This window comes from Cebidichthys violaceus, unplaced genomic scaffold (assembly GCF_023349555.1).
Source record: "Cebidichthys violaceus isolate CVI_PGR_0920_01 unplaced genomic scaffold, fCebVio1.0.p SCAF_4, whole genome shotgun sequence".
NCBI lineage: Eukaryota > Metazoa > Chordata > Actinopteri > Perciformes > Stichaeidae > Cebidichthys > Cebidichthys violaceus.
This window is the reverse complement of record NW_027176594.1, coordinates 336,693-360,428: the sequence shown is the minus strand read 5'-3', so window position 1 is coordinate 360,428 and position 23,736 is coordinate 336,693. Positions and strand designations below refer to the sequence as shown.

At 42.3% G+C, this 23,736-nt stretch overlaps 2 protein-coding genes across 3 annotated transcripts in view; both read left to right on the top strand.

Moving 5' to 3' along the window:
- LOC137885102 (zinc finger protein 236-like) overlaps positions 1–16,262 on the top strand; it is a 35,069-nt gene extending 18,807 nt beyond the window's left edge. The window contains 10 exon segments of the mRNA XM_068727247.1: positions 105–1,455; positions 1,651–1,672; positions 3,168–3,444; positions 7,043–8,279; positions 8,475–8,496; positions 12,183–12,459; positions 12,812–13,568; positions 13,570–13,845; positions 14,717–14,853; positions 16,115–16,262. Coding sequence (XP_068583348.1) covers positions 105–1,455; positions 1,651–1,672; positions 3,168–3,444; positions 7,043–8,279; positions 8,475–8,496; positions 12,183–12,459; positions 12,812–13,568; positions 13,570–13,845; positions 14,717–14,774 — 4,277 coding nt within the window. The 3' untranslated portion in view covers positions 14,775–14,853; positions 16,115–16,262.
- Positions 16,263–17,373: 1,111 nt separating this feature from the next.
- ccsapa (centriole, cilia and spindle-associated protein a) lies at positions 17,374–21,548 on the top strand. 2 transcript variants are annotated; one of them, XM_068727538.1, is made up of 4 exons: positions 17,374–17,465; positions 18,775–19,151; positions 20,372–20,730; positions 21,344–21,548. In XM_068727538.1, the coding sequence occupies exons 1-4, from the start codon at positions 17,455–17,457 to the stop codon at positions 21,521–21,523; spliced, it is 927 nt and encodes a 308-aa protein (XP_068583639.1). In that variant the 5' UTR covers positions 17,374–17,454; the 3' UTR covers positions 21,524–21,548. The 2 variants fall into 2 exon arrangements, with proteins under 2 accessions (XP_068583639.1, XP_068583638.1); XM_068727537.1 differs by lacking the exon at positions 17,374–17,465 and having other exon boundaries at positions 18,752–19,151; positions 20,375–20,730.
- Positions 21,549–23,736: the final 2,188 nt, after the last annotated feature.

Sequence of the window (23,736 nt, the reverse complement as noted above, 5' to 3'; positions counted from 1 at the left end):
AGAGGGAATGATGGCAGGAAAACAAGTGTATCTACAGGAGACTATTATCTCAATACTAATATTTCTTTGTCACGTCTCTGTGTGTGTTTACTGTTTTCCTGCAGACGTCCAGCAGCTGTTGGTGGTTGAGGAAGAGGTTCCCCCTGAGCAGCAGGAGTGGAGCTCCAGTCTGGACCAGGAGGACCCAGAGCCCCCACACATTACAGAGGAACAGGAGGACCCAGAGCCCCCACACATTAAAGAGGAACAGGAGGACCCAGAGCCCCCACACATTAAAGAGGAACAGGAGGACCCAGAGCCCCCACACATTAAAGAGGAACAGGAGGAACTCTGGACCAGTCAGGAGGGAGAGCAGCTTCAAGGGCTGGAGGAGGCTGATGTCAAGTTCTCATTCACTCCTGTGAAGAGTGAAGATGATGAAGAGGAAGCTCAGTCCTCACAGCTTCATCAAAGACAAACTGAACAGATGGAAACAGATGCTGATGGAGAGGACTGTGGAGGACCAGAACCAGGGAGGAACTCAGATCTAGATAGACATCCAGAACTAGATACTGATGAGAAGACTGGAGACTCTTCTGACACTGATGTCTGTGATGATTGGAAGGAGACCAGAGAACCTCAGTTTGGTTTAAACTCTTTGAAACCTGACGAAGTCCATGTCAGTGATTCAAGATGTAGCGCTGGTGAGAAACTATTTACATGCTCTGAGTGCGGGAAAACAACTGGCAAGAGTGGAAATCTGAAGATACACATGAGAATCCACACAGGAGAGAATCCTTACAGCTGCTCTGTTTGTAAGAAATATCTTAACCTGGATTCACATTTAAAGAGACACATGAGAATCCACACAGGAGAGAATCCTTACAGCTGCTCTGTTTGTAAGAAAGATTTTAACCAGGGTTCACATTTAAAGAGACACATGAGAATCCACACAGGAGAGAATCCTTACAGCTGCTCTGTTTGTAAGAAAGATTTTAACCAGGGTTCAAATTTAAAGACACACATGAGAATCCACACTGGAGAGAAACCTTACAGCTGCTCAGTCTGTAAGAAATCCTTTAACCGGCCTTCAAATTTACAGACACACATGAGAATCCACACAGGAGAGAAACCTTACAGCTGCTCCGTCTGTAATACGTCTTTTATCCATTCTTCAACTTTAAAGACACACATGAGAATCCACACAGGAGAGAAACCTTACAGCTGCTCCGTCTGTAAGGAATCTTTTAACCGGGGTTCAACTTTAAAGAGACACATGAGAATCCACACAGGAGAGAAACCTGTCAGCTGCTCTGTCTGTAAGGAATCTTTTAACCAGTCTTCAACTTTACAGACACACATGAGAATCCACACAGGGGAGAAACCTTTCAGCTGCTCAGTTTGTGATAAAAGATTTATGCGCAATGCAGATCTAAATGTTCACATGAAAACTCACACAGGAAAGAATCCCCTTTAGCCATTTTACCCAATCACCCCTCCGCATATCCTTTTGAGCGGTGGGCCCATAGGGCGGCGGCTCAATGTAGATTTTTCGGGCTGTTCATGGTTGAACCATGTTTCTCATGTCCCGGAAACCAGACCTCCACCAGCAAGCTCCACTCCCAGGTCTGGCTCCAGAAAGGAGCCCCGTTTTCCCTTTTTTTGGCCCAGCTGCCACAACTCTTTTCAGGTGGTGAGTGAATTCTTGGTCTGACAACACAGATCACAGGTCACACACACGGCCCTAAACCACGTTAAGGTGATTTATTGGAAGGGTGTAACATTTAAGACACGTTGCTTTCTGTTAATATAACGTTACCCAGCTTTATAGTGTTGTTTTTCCCATTAAAATACATGTTTTGCTGATGTAAATATCTTCTTGTGTAAAGTTATTTTGCATGTTTTGATCCAGAATTGCAGAAAATGACCAGAAAGCAATTAATGTGTTTATGCATTGACTTGTGCAAGTATGTGTTTTCCTTTGTGTAATGTTATAGTTTCTGTTGTCACTGTTTAGTCACCCAGTGCTACGCACCTTTTCACTTTACCCACCAGGTGTCACTGTTTTTCCTCTTGTATATATGGTTTTGAGGAAATGTGTTGCGATGATTTAGGTTAGATGTTTTCCTGGTAATTGTAATATCCCTTTTCTGGTAATGTGCATCTTGATCTTAGTACATACTGTAATATCAAAAGAACGTATCTATGCACTTTTTTTGGCCCTAGAGTGGGTTGACCAACACAGACCAGTTAAAGTCCTTTGTCTGCGTCTGAAATCAGGTATGTCCAATACTCAATAAGATCTGTTATTAAAAATAATGTAAATTCACTCTAGAGCAATAGAACGAGGCGCTGAAGTTATATTTATATGGATACCGGCCCATGTAGGTATCAGAGGAAATGAAAAAGTGGACAAACTAGCCAAACAAGCACTAAAGAAAAAACAAAGTAGACATATGTATCAAGATATCCAAAGCAGAGGATAAAATATCAACAGAGTATGACAACAACACTGGGACTAGGAGACGAGGGGGAGATACCTACATTCACTTCAGAGTAAAGTGAGCAGTGTAAGACAAAGGGGAGGAAACAGGAACCATATCAAGATTAAGAACAGGGCACAGCAATCTACGCATCATAAGGAAGCATCCAACCCGTCTCTATGAGCACTGCCAGGCACCAGAAACTGTACAACATGTTATCATGCAAAGAGTAGGGATGAGAGGAAGAGAGCTGAATAATATACTGGAGTGGGGATCTAGTAATCTGGGAAGAAGGTGCTTTACAAACGGGACTGATGGGGGAAGTTTAGTAGCTGGGAACATAGAAACAGACTGAAACAGGAAAATGGCTGTAATGCGACAAAAAGGATGCAAGCTGCCGTTAAACACCACAGAAGAAGAAGAAACCCGCGAACCACTTCCTGAATCAGTCACGTAGTACGGCCGGCTCGCGACGGCTTCGAACGTCACCACACACGTCATCAACACGAGCCTCGAAAAAAATCTTCCTGATTATGCGACACACGCTTCGAAGCCTCGACACGGAGGGAACCATCACTAGTAAACGGTGTTTTTGACGGAGTTTGTGTGGAGAGAAAGCTTGTGTCGTTGGTGGATTGTCTCCTGGTGTCCTACGGAGCTAATTAAGTTAGCATGCTACCAGGAAGTAGACGGACCCGAACATAACCTAGCAACACAACGCAGCTCAGAGTGAGCAAACCGTTCTTAACGGAGTTTGTCTGGAGGAGACGTTTCTGTGGTTCAGTGAAAATGTCTAAAGTCCAAATACTGAGATGTTTAGTCAACCAGCGACTAACTGCGGCTGCTGAAGAGATATTTGGTCTGTTTGAAAGAACGATAGCAGAGCACGAGGAGGAACTTTCTGCTCTAAAAGAGGAGAACGAGCGACAACGGAAACTACTGGACGCTGTTTTCAACCCTCAGCCTCGGTTACACAGAGCAGGTTGGTTCACTTTATTTATTCTGTTCATGCTCCGGCTGATAACGTTTCTATGTATTTTGGAGTGAGACTCGGTTGATTCAATGAATCTTCTTCTTCTTCTGATCTGTTCCCTATGGAAGCCCGTTTGCGCCACCAAAAAAATGTATAAATTACACCAACAGTTTTGGTGCATCCATCTGTAACCATGACACTGACCAGATGTTTCCAGTTGCTGTTCAATGACGGTTGCCACATCGGTTCTATACTTTCTAATCCAGAACTGCTTCTTGCTTAAAATTAATTCTATTCAAGGGTGCGTTTGCTCAGTACAATCCCATATAAAACAGCAAGCAATTGAAGTATGTCATCTGTTGTAAAGCCACGTTTAAATTATTCTTCAGTGTACTCACAAACCATTTATATGTCAAATGTAGAGTAACCTGTGAAGAGCTGCTTCTCTGACTGTTGTGTTAAAGTATCTCATAATGTTGTGAGTACTGCAAACATCTGGTCAGTATTATGGTTACAGATGGATGCACCAAAAGTGTTGGTGCATTTATTTTTTTGCTTGCGGCAATGGGCTTCCATAGTTCTCTCGTCTTCTAGATGACAGAAAATATTTTCTGTCATACTGTCAGAAATATGAGCATATTTGCCTTCTCTGGCAAAATACGACACCTCTCCTGACTAATTGCATGTCCTGCACAGGAGAACACCCTCTCAGATGGTGTAGATGAGGCCTGTACACACAGGTATGAACTAGTGTATTGGACAGACCATCCCTGGATGGGGGTCGGTAGCGAGGATTGAGGGCACTGGTCATCTCTCTGTATAAAATAAATTTGAGGATATGTATTAGTCTTTTTCCTCTCCGGGGAGCCATCACCTTAATGTGATGGAGAGCTTTGAGTGCCCCCATGACCCTTAGGGCTATGTTGTCTGGAGCCTAGAGCTCCTGGTAGGGTCTCCCATGGCAAATTGGTCTCAGGCGAAGGGCCAGACTAAGAATGGTTCAAAAACCCCAATGAAAAAACAAAGAAGAGTCGAGGAGACCCTGCCCGGAGGAAGCCCGGGGCCCACGTCTGGAGCCAGGCCCAGTCGGAGGGCCCGACAGCGAGTGCCTGGTGGCCGGGTTTGCCACGGAGCTCGGCCGGGCACAGCCCGAAGCAGCAACGTGGCACCCCCCACCTCTCCATCCTGTGGGCTCACCACCTGCGGGAGGAACCGCTGGGGTTCCTCCCGCGCTGCCCCATGGGTGGCAGTGAAGGCCAGGGACGTCGACGGACCAGACCCGGGCGGCAAAGGCTGGCTCTGGGGACGTGGAACGTCACCTCTCTGTGGGGGAAGGAGCCGGAGCTTTGCGGGAGGTGGAGCGCTACCAGTTAGATCTGGTGGGGCTTACCTCTACGCACTGCATCGGTTTTGGAACCGTACTCCTGGATAGGGGTTGGACTCTTTTCTTCTCTGGAGTTGCCCAGGGTGTGAGGCGCCAGGCGGGTGTGGGGATACTCACAAATCCCCGGCTGAGTGCCGCTGCGTCGGAGTTTACCCCAGTGGACGAGAGGGTCGCCTCACTACGCCTGCGGGTTATGGGGGGAAAACTCTGACTGTTGTCTGTGCATATGCACCGAACAACAGTTCAGAGTATTCGACCTTCTTAGAGACCCTGACTGGAGTCCTGTATGGGGCTCCAGTGGGGGACTCCATAGTTCTGCTGGGGGATTTCAACACGCACGTGGGCAACGATGGGGATACCTGGAGAGGCGTGATTGGGAGGAACGGCCTCCCTGATCTAAATCCGAGCGGTCGTATGTTGTTGGACTTATGTGCTAGTCATGGATTGTCCATAACGAACACCATGTTCGAGCATAAGGATGTTCATAAGTGTACGTGGTACCAGAGCACCCAAGGCCGAAGGTCGATGATCGATTTTGTTATCGTATCATCAGATCTGAGGCCGTATGTTTTGGACACTCGGGTGATGAGAGGGGCGGAGCTGTTAACTGATCACCATCTGGTTGTGAGTTGGGTCAGAGGGTGGGGGAAAACTCTGGACAGACCTGGTAAGCCCAAATGGGTTGTGCGGGCAAACTGGGAACGTCTGGAGGAGGCCCCTGTCCGGGAGATCTTCAACTCACACCTCCAGCGGAGCTTTTCTAGCATCCCTGTGGAGGTTGGGGGCACCGAACAGGAATGGACGATGTTCAAAGCTTCTATTGCCAAAGCTACGGTGGTGAGCTGTGGTCTCAAGGTCTTAGGTGCCTCAAGGGGTGGTAACCCTCGAACACCGTGGTGGACACCGGTGGTCAGGGAAGCCGTCCGACTGAAGAAAGAGGCCTTCCAGGATATGTTATCCCGGAGGACTCCTGAGGCAGTTGCATGGTACCGACAGACCCGAAGGGCTACAGCCGCTGCCGTGAAGGAGGCAAAGCAGCGGGTGTGGGAGGAGTTCGGAGTGGCCATGGAGAAGGACTTTCGGTCGGCACCAAGGTGTTTCTGGAAAACCATCCGGAACCTCAGGAGGGGAAAACGGGGAAACATCCAAGCTGTATACAGTAAGGATGGGACTCTGTTGACTTCAACTGAGGGGGTAATCGGGCGGTGGAAGGAGCACTTTGAGGAACTCCGGAATCCGACTAATACGCCCTCTATTGTAGAGGCAGAGCTGGAGGCTGATGGGGGAGCATCATCAATTTCCCTGGTGGAAGTCACTGAGGTAGTCAAACAACTCCACAGTGGCAAAGCCCCAGGGATTGATGAGATCCGTCCAGAGATGCTGAAGGCACTGGGTGTGGAGGGACAGTCTTGGATGACACATCTCTTCAACATTGTGTGGAGGTCTGGGACGGTGCCTAGGGAGTGGCAGACCGGGGTGGTGGTTCCCCTGTTCAAAAAGCGGGACCAGAGGGTGTGTGCCAATTACCGAGGTATCGCACTACTACAGGGCAGTGAAAGGAACAGCTCCTTCCTATCTCCAGGCCATGGTCAAGCCCTACACCCCTGCCCGACCACTTCGCTCTGCTGCCTCGGGGCGATTGGTCGCTCAGAGGTCCCTGCGGCTGATCGACCTGGTCACGGCTGTTTTCTGTTCTGGCCCCACAATGGTGGAATGAACTCCCCACTGACGTCAGGACAGCGGAGTCGCTGCCCATCTTTCATCAGGCTGAACTTATTGGCACTTATTGTAATTGTATTGGTTTGTTGCACTTATTGTTTTTGTTTGTTTTTGTTTCTGCTGTACTTTTGTTCTGGTTCGTGCTCTTAGATGCTTGTGTAAACCAGGAGATGCACTTATGACTTCTGGTGACTAGTAGTTCTATTGAATACACTTATTGTAAGTTGCTTTGGATAAAAGCGTCTGCTAAATGACTAATGTAATGTAATGCAGGTTCTTTGAATACTTCTTAACAATGTTGGGTAGTGCCACATTTTTTTGCCATTTTGAGGCCATATTGATGACCTCATTGCTGCTGGTGCGTTGTGTCTTTACAATGTGTGTCGGCATGTCTGTTTGGTAGCTGTGCACAGGGAGTGTAAGAGGGAATGATGGCAGGAAAACAAGTGTATCTACAGGAGACTATTAGCTCAATACTAATATTTCTTTCTAACGTCCCTGCAGACACCCAGCAGCTGTTGGTTGTTAAAGAAGAGGTTCCCCCTGAGCAGCAGGAGTGGAGCTCCAGTCTGGACCAGGAGGACCCAGAGCCCCCACACATTAAAGAGGAACAGGAGGAACTCTGGACCAGTCAGGAGGGAGAGCAGCTTCAAGATCTGGAGGAGGCTGATGTCAAGTTCTCATTCACTCTTGTGAAGAGTGAAGATGATGAAGAGGAAGCTCAGTCCCCACAGCTTCATCAAAGACAAACTGAACAGATGGAAACAGAAACTGATGGAGAGGACTGTGGAGGACCAGAACCAGGCAGGAACTCAGGTCCAGATAGACATCCAGATACTGATGAGAAGACTGGAGAGTCTTCTGACACTGATGACTGTGATGATTGGAAGGAGACTAGAGAACCTCAGTCAGGTTTAAACTCTTTGAAACCTGATGAAGTCCATGTCAGTGATTCAAGATGTAGTGCTGATGAGAAACTATTTACATGCTCTGAGTGTGGGAAAACAACTGGCAAGAGTGGCGATCTGAAGAAACACATGAGAATCCACACAGGAGAGAAACCATTCAGCTGCTCTGTTTGTAAGGAATCTTTTAACTGTGGTTCAAATTTAAAGAGACACATGAGAATCCATACAGGAGAGAAACCTTTCAGCTGCTCAGTTTGTAAGGAATCTTTTAGCCGGGGTTCAACTTTAAAGAGACACATGAGAATCCACACAGGGGAGAAACCTTTTAGCTGCTCAGTCTGTAAGGAATCTTATAGCCAGCGTTCACATTTACAGACACACATGAGAATCCACACAGGAGAGAAACCTTTCAGCTGCTCGGTCTGTAATAAGTCTTTGATCCATTCTTCAACTTTAAAGACACACATGAGAATCCACACAGGAGAGAAACCTTACAGCTGCTCAGTCTGTAAGGAATCTTTTAACCTGGGTTCAACTTTAAAGAGACACATGAGAATCCACACAGGAGAGAAAGCTTTCAGCTGCTCAGTCTGTAAGGAATCTTTTAACCGGGGTTCAACTTTAAAGACACACATGAGAATCCACACAGGAGAGAAACCTTTCAGCTGCTCAGTCTGTAATACGTCTTTTATCCATTCTTCAACTTTAAAGACACACATGAGAATCCACACAGGGGAGAAACCTTTCAGCTGCTCAGTTTGTGATAAAAGATTTATGCGCAACGCAGCTCTAAAGGTACACCTGAAAACTCACACAGGAAAGAATTCCCTTTAGCCATTTTACCCAATCACCCCTCCGCATATCCCTTTGAGCGGTGGGCCCATAGGGCGGCAGCTCAATGTAGATTTTTCGGGTTGTTCATGGTTGAACCATGTTTCTCATGTCCCGGAAACCAGACCTTCACCAGCAAGCTCCACTCCCAGGTCTGGCTCCAGAAAGGAGCCCCGTTTTCCCATTTTTTGGCCCAGCTGCCACAACTCTTTTCAGATGGTGAGTGAATTCTTGGTCTGAGAACACAGGTCACACACACGGCCCTAAACCATGTTAAGGTGATTTATTGGAAGGGTGTAACATTTAAGACACGTTGCTTACTATTAATATTATAACGTTACCCAGCTTTATAGTGTTGTTTTTACCATTAAAATACAAGTTTTGCTGATGTAAATATCTTTTGGTGTAAAGTTATATGTATGTTAGTTGTATTTTGCATGTTTGGACCCAAAATTGCAGAAAAATACCAGAAGACAATTAATGTGTTTATGCATTGACTTCGGCAAGTACGTGTTTTCCTTTTTGTAATGTTATAGTTTCTCGCACCTTTTCACTTTACCCACCAGGTGTCCCTGTTTTTCCTCTTGTATATATTGTTTTTAATGGTTTTGAGGAAATGTGTTGTTATGATTTAGGTTAGATGTTTTCCTGGTAATTTTAATATCCCTTTTTAAGTAATGTGCATCCTGAGCTTAGTTCATACTATAATATCAAAAGAATTTATCTAAATGTAAAAAAAACAAGAATGAAATCACACATTGTCATTTTACTTATTGGTGAGGGAGCAAAGGTGCAGAAAAAGATCAGAAGGCAGGTAATGGGTTGAATTTTGTCTTCTGCAGAAGTAAATAAATGTTGGAAAACAATTCATTGAGTTGTCTTTATCCATGTCCAAATCACACCCATTACATATAGAAAAGATGAAAGGTAACTTAAGATGGGAATAATTTATAGAGGCTTTTATTTTGTAGGTTACCCACCAAGTTGCAGCAGAACCTGCCCTGCAGGTAGAAATGGGAGACATGCCGCTGGATTTAAGGAGAAAGCAACTGATGGCAAACTACTGGGCTAATTTACAGGGACGCAATGATTCTCACCCTGCAAAAGGAGCGTTGCAGATGGTCTGGGAGAGTGGGAGGAGTCAGAGGGATCACTTTAGTCGGGTAGATAATGACGTAGCAAGAGAATTTGAAGTGTTTGATCGGAGGATAAGCCCCTCAGTAGTTTAGTCGGTGGTGGCTCCATGGACGCTTGTGTGGCCTGACATAGACTGGTATTTGTTAGAGGTCGAAAAGGACAGAAAAAGATGAAGTTGATTTGGTAAGTGCATTTGAATATTATGTAATGAAAGAGTATCGTGATTTTACACAGATTTACACGGATGGTCCTAAGAAATCTGAGACAGGAGTGACAGGATATGGGGCGGCAACACCAGCTATAGGAAGAGGAATCGACAGAAGAACATCCAATCATTTTGGGGTTTACACAGTGGAGATGATGGCAGTGCTGGTTTTACTGTGATGGGTGGAAATACCTAGACAGGAAAAGGTGTTGATTTGCTCCTACAGACAGTACAGGATCTGCTGTTGCAGTTCCTAGTCTCAAATTTGAAATATTGAAACGCACTTTGAATTTTTAAGCTGTGTATACAGTTGAATTGTATGCACTTTTTTTTGGCCCTAGAGTGGGTTGACCAACACAGACCAGGTAAAGTCCTTTGTCTGCAATCGTCTGAAATCAGGTATGTCCAATACTCAACAAGATCTGTTATTAAAAATAATGTAAATTCACTCTAAAGCAATAGAACGAGGCGCTGAAGTTATATTTATATGGATATCAGAGGAAATTAAAAAGTGGACAAACTAGCCAAACAAGCGCTAAAGAAAAACAAAGGGCATCATCAGGAAAAATATCAACAGAGTATGGCAACAACATTGGGACCAGGAGATGAGGGGGAGATACCTACATTCACTTCAGAGTAAAGTGAGCAGTGTAAGACAAAGGCGAGGAAACAGGAACCATATCAAGATTAAGAACAGGGCACAGCAATCTACGCATCATAGGGAAGCATCCAACCCGTCTCTATGAGCACTGCCAGCAGAGATGGGCAGTATTTCTATTATTTGTATTTGAAATACGCATTTCAATTACTTTTGAGTATTATGTAATTTGTATTTGATAGGGCCGATAAAAAAATCAAACTTAATTTGTAACAAAATACTTAAGAGTGGAGTAATTCTGTATTTAAAATACTCAAAACACTTTCTCCACGAATCAAAAAACAGTTCATGAGTTCAGTCTTCAGATCTTCAAGTTCAACAGATTGTCCGTCATTGTTATCTGAGTGTGACAGATGTCAACTAGCTTGATGTATAATGTATGTCTGGGTCTGGCTACATAGCCTAATGTATATACATGGTGACAGTTATAATATCAAGCTAGCGATCGATGCTAACATGCTAATGACGCTAGCATGCTAGTGCATAGCCAGTGTTTAGCAAGTTAGCTTATCAGTGGAGTAGCTAGCTATAGGAAAAGGGAGATTGGGAGCTTGTATGTTCAAAATAACCTTATCAAGAGACGTCTGACCAGCTAATCTCACACTGTATTACAAGTGATGCTGTATCTTCTCAATGTGAATGTCATAATGCCATATCAATTACTGGCAGATAATATAGTTCACAATTACCCAGGCTATGACAGTAGATGTCCTTTTGTTAAAAACAAACAAAAAAACATTAAATATCCAATTTATTTTATTTAAAAGGCATATTATGAAAGTATTCTTAGTTTTATTATTTCATACATTCTACAGTTGGCCAGGTGGACAACATGTCTCGGTACAGTAATTTATTTAGGCTCTTTACCTGTGTACAACTGGTTTTAATTCTATATTTTGCTTTTATAGTATACATAGGCGATGCTATTCATATATGATCAATATTTTCTTGTTGATACAAAGCCAAAGTTCATGGGCTGTTAAGTCCCATTAATAAAAATAAATAAATAAATATATATATATATATATACACATAATCAATCAAATTGTTGTCTTTTAATAGCTTTGCTTAGTTACACTGACATCCTGTGACTGTTCTTCCTCTTTGTGGGGTTCACCAGAGCTTTGTGTACATTTTATATATATATATATATATATATATATATATATATATATAGCCCAAACCTGAATGCTCTGCTATACCAAAATTGTGAGAAAACGGAAAATCCAGAAAAAAGTATTTCCTATATTTGAAATACAAAGTACATGTATTGTATTGTGTTACATTTTCTAGCACCAGTATTTTGTATTTTATTTTAATACATTTATTTGAGGGGTATTTTGTATCAAAATACATTTTGCTGTATTTTTGCCCATCTCTGACTGCCAGGCACCACAAACTGTACAACATGTTATCACCACCTGTATTAGACACAGCTCAGAAAGGAGGGGCATGGTGGGAGAAATGCAAAGAGTAGGGGTGAGAGGAAGAGAGCTGAATAATATACTGGAGTGGGGCTCTAGTAATCTGGGAAGAAGGTGCTTTACAAACGGGACTGATGGGGGAAGTTCAGTAGCTGGGAACATAGAAACTGACTGAAACAGGAAGATGGCTGTAATGCAACAAAAAGGATGCAAGCTGCCGTTAAACACCACAGAAGAAGAAGAAACCCGCGAACCACTTCCTGAATCAGTCACGTAGTATGGCCGGCTCGCGACGGCATCGAACGTCACCACACACGTCATCAACACGAGCCTCGATACGCGACTCGTCAAAATCTTCCTGATTATGCGACACACGCTTCGAAGCCTCGACACGGAAGGAACAATCACTAGTAAACGGTGTTTTTGCTAATGAGCTAATGAAGTTAGCATGCTACCAGGAAGTAGACGGACTCGAACATAACCTAGCAACACAGCGCAGCTCAGAGTGAGCAAACCGTTTTTAACGGAGTTTGTCTGGAGGAAACGTTTCTGTGGTTCAGTGAAAATGTCTAAAGTCCAAATGCTGAGATGTTTAGTCAACCAGCGACTAACTGCGGCTGCTGAAGAGATATTTGGTCTGTTTGAAAGAACGATAGCAGAGCACGAGGAGGAACGTTCTGCTCTAAAAGAGGAGAACGAGCGACAACGGAAACTACTGGACGCTGTTTTCAACCCTCAGCCTCGGTTACACAGAGCAGGTTGGTTCACTTTATTTATTCTGTTCATGCTCCGGCTGATAACGTTTCTATGTATTTTGGAGTGAGACTCGGTTGATTCATTGAATCTGTTTCTTCTGTTTCAGGTTCTTTGAATACTTCTTAACAATGTTGGGTAGTGCAACACTTTTTTGCCATGTAAACTATTGATGACCTCATTGCTGCTGGTGCGTTGTGTCTTTACAATGTGTGTCGGCATGTCTGTTTGGTAGCTGTGCACAGGGAGTGGAAGAGGGAATGATGGCAGGAAAACAAGTGTATCTACAGGAGACTATTAGCTCAATACTAATATTTCTTTGTCACGTCTCTGTGTGTGTTTACTGTTTTCCTGCAGACGTCCAGCAGCTGTTGGTGGTTAAAGAAGAGGTTCCCCCTGAGCAGCAGGAGTGGAGCTCCAGTCTGGACCAGGAGGAACCAGAGCCCCCACACATTAAAGAGGAACAGGAGGAACTCTGGACCAGTCAGGAGGGAGAGCAGCTTCAAGGTCTGGAGGAGGTTGATGTCAAGTTCTCATTCACTCTTGTGAAGAGTGAAGAAGATGATGAGGAAGCTCAGTCCTCACATCTTCATCAAAGACAAACTGAACAGATGGAAACAGATGCTGATGGAGAGGACTGTGGAGGACCAGAACCAGACATGAACTCAGGTCCAGATAGACATCCAGAACCATATACTGATGAGAAGACTGGAGAGTCTTCTGACACTGATGACTGTGATGATTGGAAGGAGACCAGAGAACCACAGTCAGGTTTAAACTTTTTGAAACCTGATGAAGTCCATGTCAGTTATTCAAGATGTAGCGCTGGTGAGAAACTATTTACATGCTCTGAGTGTGGGAAAACATTTCGCACAAATGGAAATCTGAAGATGCACATGAGAATCCACACGGGAGAGAAACCTTTCAGCTGCTCAGTTTGTAAGAAATCTTTTAACCGGGGTTCAACTTTAAAGACACACATGAGAATCCACACAGGAGAGAAACCTTTCAGCTGCTCAGTTTGTAAGAAATCTTTTAACCGAGGATCAACTTTAAAGACACATATGAGAATCCACACATGAGAGAAACCTTTCAGCTGCTCAGTTTGTGATAAAAGCACAACGTAGCTCTAAAGGTACACATGAAAACTCACACAGGAAAGAATCCCCTTTAGCCATTTTACCCAATCACCCCTCTGCATATCCCTTTGAGCGGTGGGCCCATAGGGCGGTGGCTCAATGTAGATTTTTTTTGGGTTGTTCCTGGTCGAACCATATGTCTCATGTCCCGGAAACCAGACCTTCACCAGCAAGCTCCACTCCCAGGTCTGGCTCCAGAAAGGGACCCGGTTTCCCTTTTTTTGGCCCAGCTGCCACAACTCTTTTCAGATGGTGAGTGAATTCTTGGTCTGAGAACACAGGTCACAGGTCACACACACGGCCCTAAACCATGTTAAGGTGATTTATTGGAAGGGTGTAACATTTAAGACACGTTGCTTTCTGTTAATATTATAACATTACCCAGCTTTATAGTGTTGTTTTTATCGTTGAAGTTTTGCTGATGTAAATATCTTCTTGTGTAAAGTTATTTTTCATGTTTGGACCCAGAATTGTAGTAAAATACCAGAAGACAATTAATGTGTTTATGCATTGACTTTGGCAAGTATGTGATTTCCTTTGTGTAATGTTATAGTTTCTGTTGTCTCTGTTTAGTCACCCAGTCCTACGCACCTTTTCACTTTACCCACCAGGTGTCCCTGTTTTTCCTCTTGTATATATTGTTTTTAATGGTTTTGAGGAAATGTGTTTTTATGATTCAGGTTAAATGTTTTCCTGGTAATTTTAACATCCCTTTTCTAATAATGTGCATCCTGAGCTTAGTACATATTGTAATATCAAAAGAACATATCTAAATGTAAAAAAACAAGAATGAAATCACACATTGTCATTTACTTATTGCTGAGGGAGGGACATGCAGGAAAAGCATATATTTTGTGCAGATATCATATTGTAAGGCAAGGCAAGTTTATTTGTATAGCACATTTCAACAACAAGGCAATTCAAAGTGCTTCACATAAAACCATTAAAAGCATCAAAACATAATGCAAAAGAATTGTGCATTGTACAAATATTACTGGGTACATTCCATATTTCAAAAACACAAATATTGACAATTTGTATAATTTATTATTATTATTATTATTAATATATACAAATATATATATATATTTTTATTTTTTTTCATTTTTTTTTGTGGCTCAAGGATGGGCGCTCGAGGTGGGGCCACGCCCCCTGGCCCTCTATTGGCCAGCCGCAACTGAGTGAAGGTGTGCATCAGTGAGACGACTCCTGTGTGGGGTTTTTGTTCATCTTCATCGCAGAGGAAAGCTGCTCTCACAGGTATGCGCTTCCAAACACGCTGAGCATTTGAGCAGCATGTAGGCGGAGTTGAGGCATCGTTTCGGGGGATGAAGCTTGGAGCAGCGCCCACAGAGTCATACTTTGCCTTGAGAGTGTCACTGGAGGTCTATCAGCTCCATTTGATTGCGCACAGGTGGCCTTTCCCCGTCAACGGATTGCTGAGCAGTTCAAATTTTAATTTCTGTCCAATTATGATAGACATATGATATTTTCTCACGGGCCGGATATAATTGCACCGAGGGCCGGATCTGGCCCGTGGGCCTTGAGTTTGACACGCCTACTCTACAATTACTTTTTTCGACATACTATACTATTACTTTTTTTCGACATACTTTACGATGACCTATTTTTGACTTTGTACTCGACATACTGTACTATCAATTTTTTACTTTTTTATGACTTTTTCGATATATTGCACTGACTTTTTTATTACTTTTTTGACATAGTCATGACATTTCTTTGACATGACTATGTCAAAAAATTAAAGCCCTTCAAAATCTCATTCACGAGCCAACTTCAAATCACATTCATGAGACAATTTGTCTAATTTCAGATTTAATTTTAGAGGAAACGGCGCATAGTCACAAACTAATTTCACTTCAGGTTGATAGCAGACCACCTCGAGGTGTCACTCAGAGAGAACCTGGACATTCTGATGTAGCATTTCAAAATTAAAGCTCTTCAAAATCTCATTCACGAGACAACTTCAAATCACATATATATATATATATATATACATACATACATACATACATACATACATACATACATACATACATATCACACTAAATAGCGCAAATTAGATATTATTGTAATGTTCCGGACCTTTGCACGAGGAGATTTTCTCAATCTGGACCTTTTGGAATTTTAATTGAATACCCCTGTACTATACTATGACTTTTTTATGACTTTTTTTTGACATACTATACTATGACTTTATTTTTAATATGTTCGACATACTATATTATTACCTTTTTTGACATATTTCATCTGACCTTTTTTGTACATATTATGCTATTATGCATACATTTATTATTTTTTGACATAGTATACTATGACTTTTTTACTACTTTTTTTCCACATACTATATACTATTACTTATTTTCGACATAGAAATAACATTCATTTTTACAATAAATGTAGTAATATCTCTTTACAAGATAAAGAGGAAGTAACCTTTAACAGTTAAAGGAGTTTGAAGTTTAATCTTTATGCTTCACCTTTTGTCGTCACTGCACAGATGGAGGCAGAGCACGCATGCGCAGTCTGGTCCCTGCATCTTCACGAAGAAATCATATTTCATTCTTCATTACTACAAAATGTTCCACTCTGCTCCATCATGCTCGCGGGAGTTAATCAGAATGGTGCCGGAAGTATAGAATCCATCTTTCAAAATAAAGGTTACGTCTTAAAGGTTCGAATTGTTTTCAAGTTTGTCTTAAAACAATACCTACGTACACAGGTAGAAAGTACATTTACTCAAGTACTGTACTTAAGTATAATACTTGAGGTATTTGTACTGTATTTGAGTACTTCTACTCCACTACATTTCATAAGGAAATATCTTTTAGGAATATTATTAGTGCACAATTATCTGCTAGCTTTAATTACTTTGCAGATTTGGATTATTAATAAAGAATATTAACGTAAACTAATATCAACTAATCAATAATGATGGTATATTATTATAGATGAAGTTACTGGACGAGAAATTCAGGTGTTTCAGCAGCACAAGGACAAAAAAACTGTACAGATAAATAGAGAAAGGTATGAAATAAAGAAATATATAAACTAGAAGGAAATAGATCAAATGAGAAGAGAATGTAAATACTGTACTATGACCTTTGTTTTACATATAATAATATTACTCTTTTTTTTTACATAGAAATAACATTTATTTTTACAATCAACACTTGCAAATGACACGGTAGTACAAAATGTAAACCATACTTTAGTGTTTCATTGACTTTTATTATTTTAAACATACCATACTATGACTTTTTTCATGACTTTTTCGACATACTATAATGTGACTTTTTTTTACAACTTTTTTCGATATACGATATTTTTGACTTTGTACTCGACATACTGTACTATGACTTTTTAATGATTTTTTTTTACATACCTCACAATGTTATTTTTTTGTCTTATTTTAACTTTCTGACATACCATTCTATGACTTCTTAATATTTGTCGACATACTATACTATGACTTATTTTCGACATAGAAATAACATTTATTTTTACCATCAACACTTGCAAATGACACGGTAGTACAAAATGTAAACCATACTTTAGTGTTTCATTGACTTTTACTCACCTAGAAGGAAATAGATCAGATGAGAAGAGAATGGAAATACAAACTATACAAGAGCAATGACACTAAACATTTACAAGGGAAAGTAGTCCTAGCCGTTTTACTCTGAAAGGGTACGCCGGAAGCTCGTTGCTGCACGTCAGCTAGCTTGTCGCGTGGCTCTCGGTGTGTTCTGGCATCGAGTAACGGAGCGATGTCAGGCGTCTGACCGACGGGATTGAAGGGATTGACGGGGTTTCGACATCAGACCGGACCCCTCTGGGATGAGGTCTGGGTGAGTAAAATCACACCTGGCTTTAATATTCAACCATTATCCTCAAATTGATAAAACCCATAAAACCTCACCGTGTTTACAAACGTGGCTTAACGAGGTGTGATGACGGCTGCAGCCTGTTTTCACACGACGACTGTCATTTAAAAACTCACCTTATCACACGTCAGGACATTTGTTTACTCTTCAGAAGGTGCGATTGTCCGTCTTGTTCTCCTCTGCGGTGTTTTTAAAGGCTCAAATTCAGAAAATACGATGTTTTTGGGGTGTGACTGGGGAAAAGAAAGCCTTCAAAATAAGAGTGTTTCAGTTAAAGGAAGAAAAAATAAAATACACTCAATGAATGAGCAATCATTTGCTGTTGACGGTAAACATTGTCCCGGTTTCGTGGCCAGGTCAGATAAATTAAATGAATAATTTATGTAGTTTATTTTTTACAACAGGTTAATAAAGATAATAAAATGAAATGTGATGTGTGTGTGTGTGTGTGTGTGTGTGTGTGTGTGTGTGTGTGTATGTGTAGGCGGTAGGACTGCGGACAGAAATAGCTCCGTTAGTGTGAGTACTAGTTGCAGTATAGTCAGTAGTAAGACTATAATAAGCTTCAACCCTCCTCTGACGGTAATCTGTTGTGACGGGAGGTGGGCGGGGCTTAAAGGTAGACCACGCCTGGCACACGCACGTCACGAGGTGCTGCAGGTATCCTCTCAGAAACCTACGCGTTCATTCATTTGGTAGACTATGATTAGCAGTGGTGGAATGTAACTTAAGTACATTTACTCAAGTACCTGTACTGGTTCTTGTACTTTACATACGTATTTATTTTATTTAATTTAATTATAATGTAATGACACACTATACGATACTACGACAGTCATAGGGGACATTCTTCTGCTTTAAATACTTTAAGTACATTTTCCTGATTACACTTACATACATTTGCTTAAGTGACATTTTCAATGCAGGACGTTTACTTGTTTTGGAGTGTTTACTTCAGGAAAGGAGCTCAATAAATACTTCCTCCTCGTCTGGTTGTTGACAAGATGAAAGCATCAAAACACTCTTTTAGAAACCAGACACCGGGTCTATGACCTTTGCACTGTCTTGTCCACCATCTTTGGGTTTTTTTTGTTAATCTTTAAATTTCTTTCTCTGATTTTACTATACTAATGAAGTACTCTAGGTATTACTTCACTGGGAATCCTTGATGAAGTCCGTCTCTTGCCGTGAGACAACATCATGTTTTGTTCGTCTCTGATTTGATTTTATGACGCGAATGTCATTGTTTCATGTCCTCCTCTGCTTTCCGCAGTGATACGGACCAGACAGGAGCAATAACAACGACCATGGTGACCAAGAAAATCCGGACGGAGTACATGAAGAAGTTCAGGGACCCCAAATGGGAGACGTTTTCCAAGTGTTACGAGGACTCTCTGAAGTACCGTCTGAGCCGGCGGGTGATGGAGCATTCCCACAAGCCCTGGTTCTGGGAGGGCTGGGACAGCGGCTCCGAATCCAGCGGCTGGTCCACGCCGAGGCTGAACAGGAACAAAATTGCCCCCCTGTCCCTCCCACCGCCGGCAGAGGAGGTGAAACGTAAGGCGTCCGGCCCCGGGTCGAAACCGCCTTCCGAGGAAGGACGGACCGAGCCGGGAGGAGACGCAGACGTAGACGCTGCACCGACCGCCGGTGAGGAGGCTGTTACCGACACTGACTGTAGTTTTAATAACTGATCAATAACCATAAATACATCAGGTACCAAGTAAGAACGCTTCTAAGAAATATTAGAGATGATTGTTTTCACTATCAATCAATCTATTGATTGTTTTTTTTGTTTTTTTAAATGATTATTTGGTTAATTAAAATGTCAGGAATCACAACTTCCCAGAGTCTGATCAGGATTATCCAAACAGTAGATTACATTTCTGTCTATCGACTAATTGACCAATGGTTGCATCTCCTCCACAGACATTAATCCATTCGTCTCATAACGTCGGTGCTCATTGGGCTTTCTCTTCGGTTTACGACCGAACACCTGCAAAACCAAATTCACGTTTCCCATCAGCTGCGCTTTGTTTTTGTTGCTAATGAGACGATGCTAAGCATTGCTAGCAACTTCACTAAAGGTGAAGGTGACCAATGCTAAACCGTTACCTGCTAAACGTCAGCATGCTAGCATTGTCAACGTAAGGCTGTTAGCATTTAGCTCAAAGCATCGTTGGAGTTAAAACTGTCGAGTCTTTTCTGTAGACGCTACTCTTGCAGCCCTGCTGTCTTCATCCCTCTGAGTTCAGGCGTTCTGAAACTCTAAATGAATTTGCGTTTTAAACCGAATGCTCCCTCAAGGACTCTGATCTCACCCGGGTTTGGGATTCATGTGAGAAAACGGGGATTTATACGACTGGCTATATGCTTTGAAGAGAATGTTCCCGCTGTTTCCTGTCCTCTCTTCCAGGAATATTTTTGGGATAATCTAACAGAACCCCAGGAGGAGTTCCTCTGTGTGTGTGTGTGTGTGTGTGTGTGTGTGTGTGTGTGCGTCACTCTGACCGTATAGAGGGCCAAAAGCTGGTTAAACTCAGGAGACGCTGATGCTAAAAATATTTGGACTGAAGGTTCAGTCTGGGACTGTTTCCTCCTGTTCAGACACTGAGCTCAGATATAAAAGACCTACTGGGTCTCCAGAGGGGGAAGGTCTTTACACACAATACTACATGACGAACAAACACACAGACGGTAGAGACGCTGGTTGAAACTAGAGCAGAAACTAGAGCAGAAACTATTTGAATATTCATTCAGTGTTGACACGACAGAAAAACAGAGAGTAAATATCAATGAGAAAATGTTTCTTTGGTCGCATGTTTGCCTCTGTGACTCTGAGCTGCAGCGTTTGTCGGTGTGTGAACCAGCAGTTGTAGAAAACGGTGTGAGCGAAGCTGGCGGTGGTCCTGCGACGGCGGCTCCAAACCCCGGCGGATCCTCAGGGGACACGGACACGGACAACGGCCCCGCCGACACGCCGACGTCCTCCGACGGGGAGCCGGTAAACCCGGTGCCAAAGCAACGGCCCCGACCCCGCCGCCGCAACCCCCGGCCCGAGTCGGGACACCGGGACAGCTCCCACGAAGATAAACCAGTTGTGGTCCGCAAAACGCCGAGAGCGAAGAGCCAACCGCCAATCGGCACCAAGGAGAAGGAGAACCGGAGGCCGTCCAGCCGACTGGACTGGACCGAGAGACGCACGGAGGTCAGGAGGACCCCGAATGACGTGAGTGTTTCAGTGAAGACACCTTCATGCACTGAGTAAAAACCTTTATAAAACATTTAGACGTTAGGGGTCCAGACTACGGGTTACTGGTTTTAGCCGTACTGGAAGAAGCACTTAAGTGAGGGAAAAAAATACTACAATACTACAAGATAATCACTCATATTTTATAAAGCGAGCGTGTGTTTTGTACGTGAAACCTTGACCTTTGAACAGGCGACATCACATCCTGGCTTCTCTCCACTGGCTCCCTGTTCGTTTTGGAGTTGATTTTAACGTCTCACTGATCACTTTTAAAGCCCCAAAACTTATATATATATATATATATATATATATATATATATATATGTGTATATAGAAGGAATGTAGACAGCCTCAGATCCTCAGCTGGGGCCCTTCTGTCTGCTCCAAAGTCGAGGATAAACTCCTAAAGGTGAAGCCAGAGGAGTCTGTCAGAGCGGCTGGACCTCGTTCACAGGACACCAGAGAAGTGAAGCCGAGTCACCAGAAACTCTGCGGGCATTAATAATAAAACGTCGGTGTGCTTTTCGGAAACGACTCCTCTCTCTCTGTCTCTCTCTCTCTCTCTCTCTCTCTCTCTCTCTCTCTCTCTCAGAACAACACGTCCGACGCCTGCTGTCAGACCCGGCGGGAGTTCGACAAGCGGAGCTCCAACCTGGACCGCCGGCGGGCTCGGTCAGCCGACCTGGAGAAGACGACGCGGTCGCAGCTGACGGTGGTGGACGACCGCTGGATGACGGAGTACATGCGCTGCTTCTCTGCCCGGCTGAGGTAGAGACGGGGACCCCCCCCCCCCCCCCCCCCCCATGACCCCTGACCCCTGAAAAACCCCGTTTCCTTATCAGACGGTGAAACACGTGTCGGTAGACAAACTGAGAACCACGTCGTCTCGTTAAAGTCCCATCAGAGTCCTTCAGAGTGAATCGCTGCTGTCGAAAAAACAAACAACCAAGAAGAACAGACATCTTTATATAATAAATGATAAAAAACGTCTCTATTTAACTGCAGAAATATCATTGAAACACCGTCAGAGTTTTGTTTAAACCTCTCTCCGCTGATAAAAACACATCTTTTTGATACAAAATCTGATTTTAAACGATAAGTATTTTCATTTCAAGTTACTCTTTCCTCTCAAAGTACACTTGTATCGGGTTGATTGCAGTGTTTCGACAGCAGCGAAACAAACTGGACAGGAACAGTTCGGTTCCTCAGGTGTCGATGGACTGAAGCTGTTGGATAATGAACATCGGGGAGAATTGACTCTTTCTGAGCTCTTATGAAATCAGTCAGATAACTATTTGAATGTACTTCATTCATGAACGTCTCCAAACAAACATGCTGTGCTTTATTAGTTTTCTTCCTCAAGAGGCAGCTGTGAGTGTTTATGACTCAGAGGCAGCAGAAACGGACCAAACCGAAGTATTTTTGATATTTGACTATTTTGGATCTCAAGTTTAGATTAGAATAAACTACAAAATAAGATTTATCAAGTCACATTAGTATTTAAGAAGTGTTTTTTCTGAGTAGAGGCTATGTTTAAGATGTGCTGCCTTTATAACAATCAGATTTAATTCAGTTTTTCTTCATTGAGATGCAGCTTCTGGTTTACATTGAGTTCAATGAGGAATACTCTGCTACGCTAACGAGGCGCTTTCCTGGTAAATGCAAACGCTAAAACTTAATTCTCTTAATTCACATGTTAAGACCAACAAATCAAGACAGAGTCAAGCTCAACTTGTTGAGGGTGATTATGCAAAAGTAAATTCTTGATTTAAAGTTTCAGAGTAGAAGTTTTACATAATAACTTATAATAATAATTTAAATGTGAAACTATAATATTATTAATTTATGTTGCTTAAAGCGGCTGGAGATGAGTTGCTTGTTCGCCCGGAATGAAGACCGGCGAATAATAATAATAATAAACTTTTATCAATCAATCAATAATTTAAAGTTTTATTTATAAAGCAGCTTTCAAACGAATCAAAAGGAATTTAAAGTTTCAAATGATTGACAAGAGGAAAACAAGAGGGAAATGGAGAGAAGATGAAAAGATTAATGCACAACAAATTAAGTAATAGAATAAAATAAATGACAAATAATGAATAGAATACAACACAGAATAAATTGATCATGGTAAAACAGTAAAAAATAAATAAAAAAGGTAAAATAAGAGTGAAATAAGAGATGTATAAAATGAAAGTGATTGTGTTGTATTTAATGAGTGTAGTCATCGTCAGGGTTGATCTGCTTTAAACGCCTCGTTTACTTTTTATTTAACAGGTTTGTCATTTTCTAGTTCAATGGGGTTTTTTTTCCTGTTAAATAAAAATGTTTAAAAAAATTACAGAATTTATAAAGACATTAATGTGCTTGAACATCGGGGTTCCTGGAAATAACCACTGGCCTGTAATTTTTAAATGCAGTAAATTAATAATCAATGGTTCAAACTTTACTTAATTGTAAAATTATTGAGGAATTACAGTAAAATAATGTTTTTCCGGCTCCAAGTCTTTAAATCAGTGTCGGCTTGGTGTTTAAATCCAGAGACGGGATGAAAAGGGGGAAAAAAAATCAACGTTTATTTCCAATATATTATAAGTTTTAATCCATTTTAACATATTTTAGCGCCTTGCTGCATTTGACGTTTAGACTTTTATCTGTCTCCATCGAATGGAACTGACGGACTCCATCACCAGTTGTTGACTGTTTCTCTGACTGTTCGATGAAACTACCGATTGTAAAAACATGCTGATGTCAGCGTCGCGTCGCGCGACTCAAACTGAGGGCTAAAGTTCAGGAAATATTCTACTCGATGTACAGTTTGTGAGTATACTTCTGAATCTGAATGCATTTAAACTCACTGAGAATGTTTATTGATTCTAACACCGGCTGAACCTCGTCACTCTGAATGTGCAAAACTATTTATTTATCTTTTTTATTTAATATTGTTCTTTATACTCAGGAGTGTCCAGTCTGAAACAACACAGT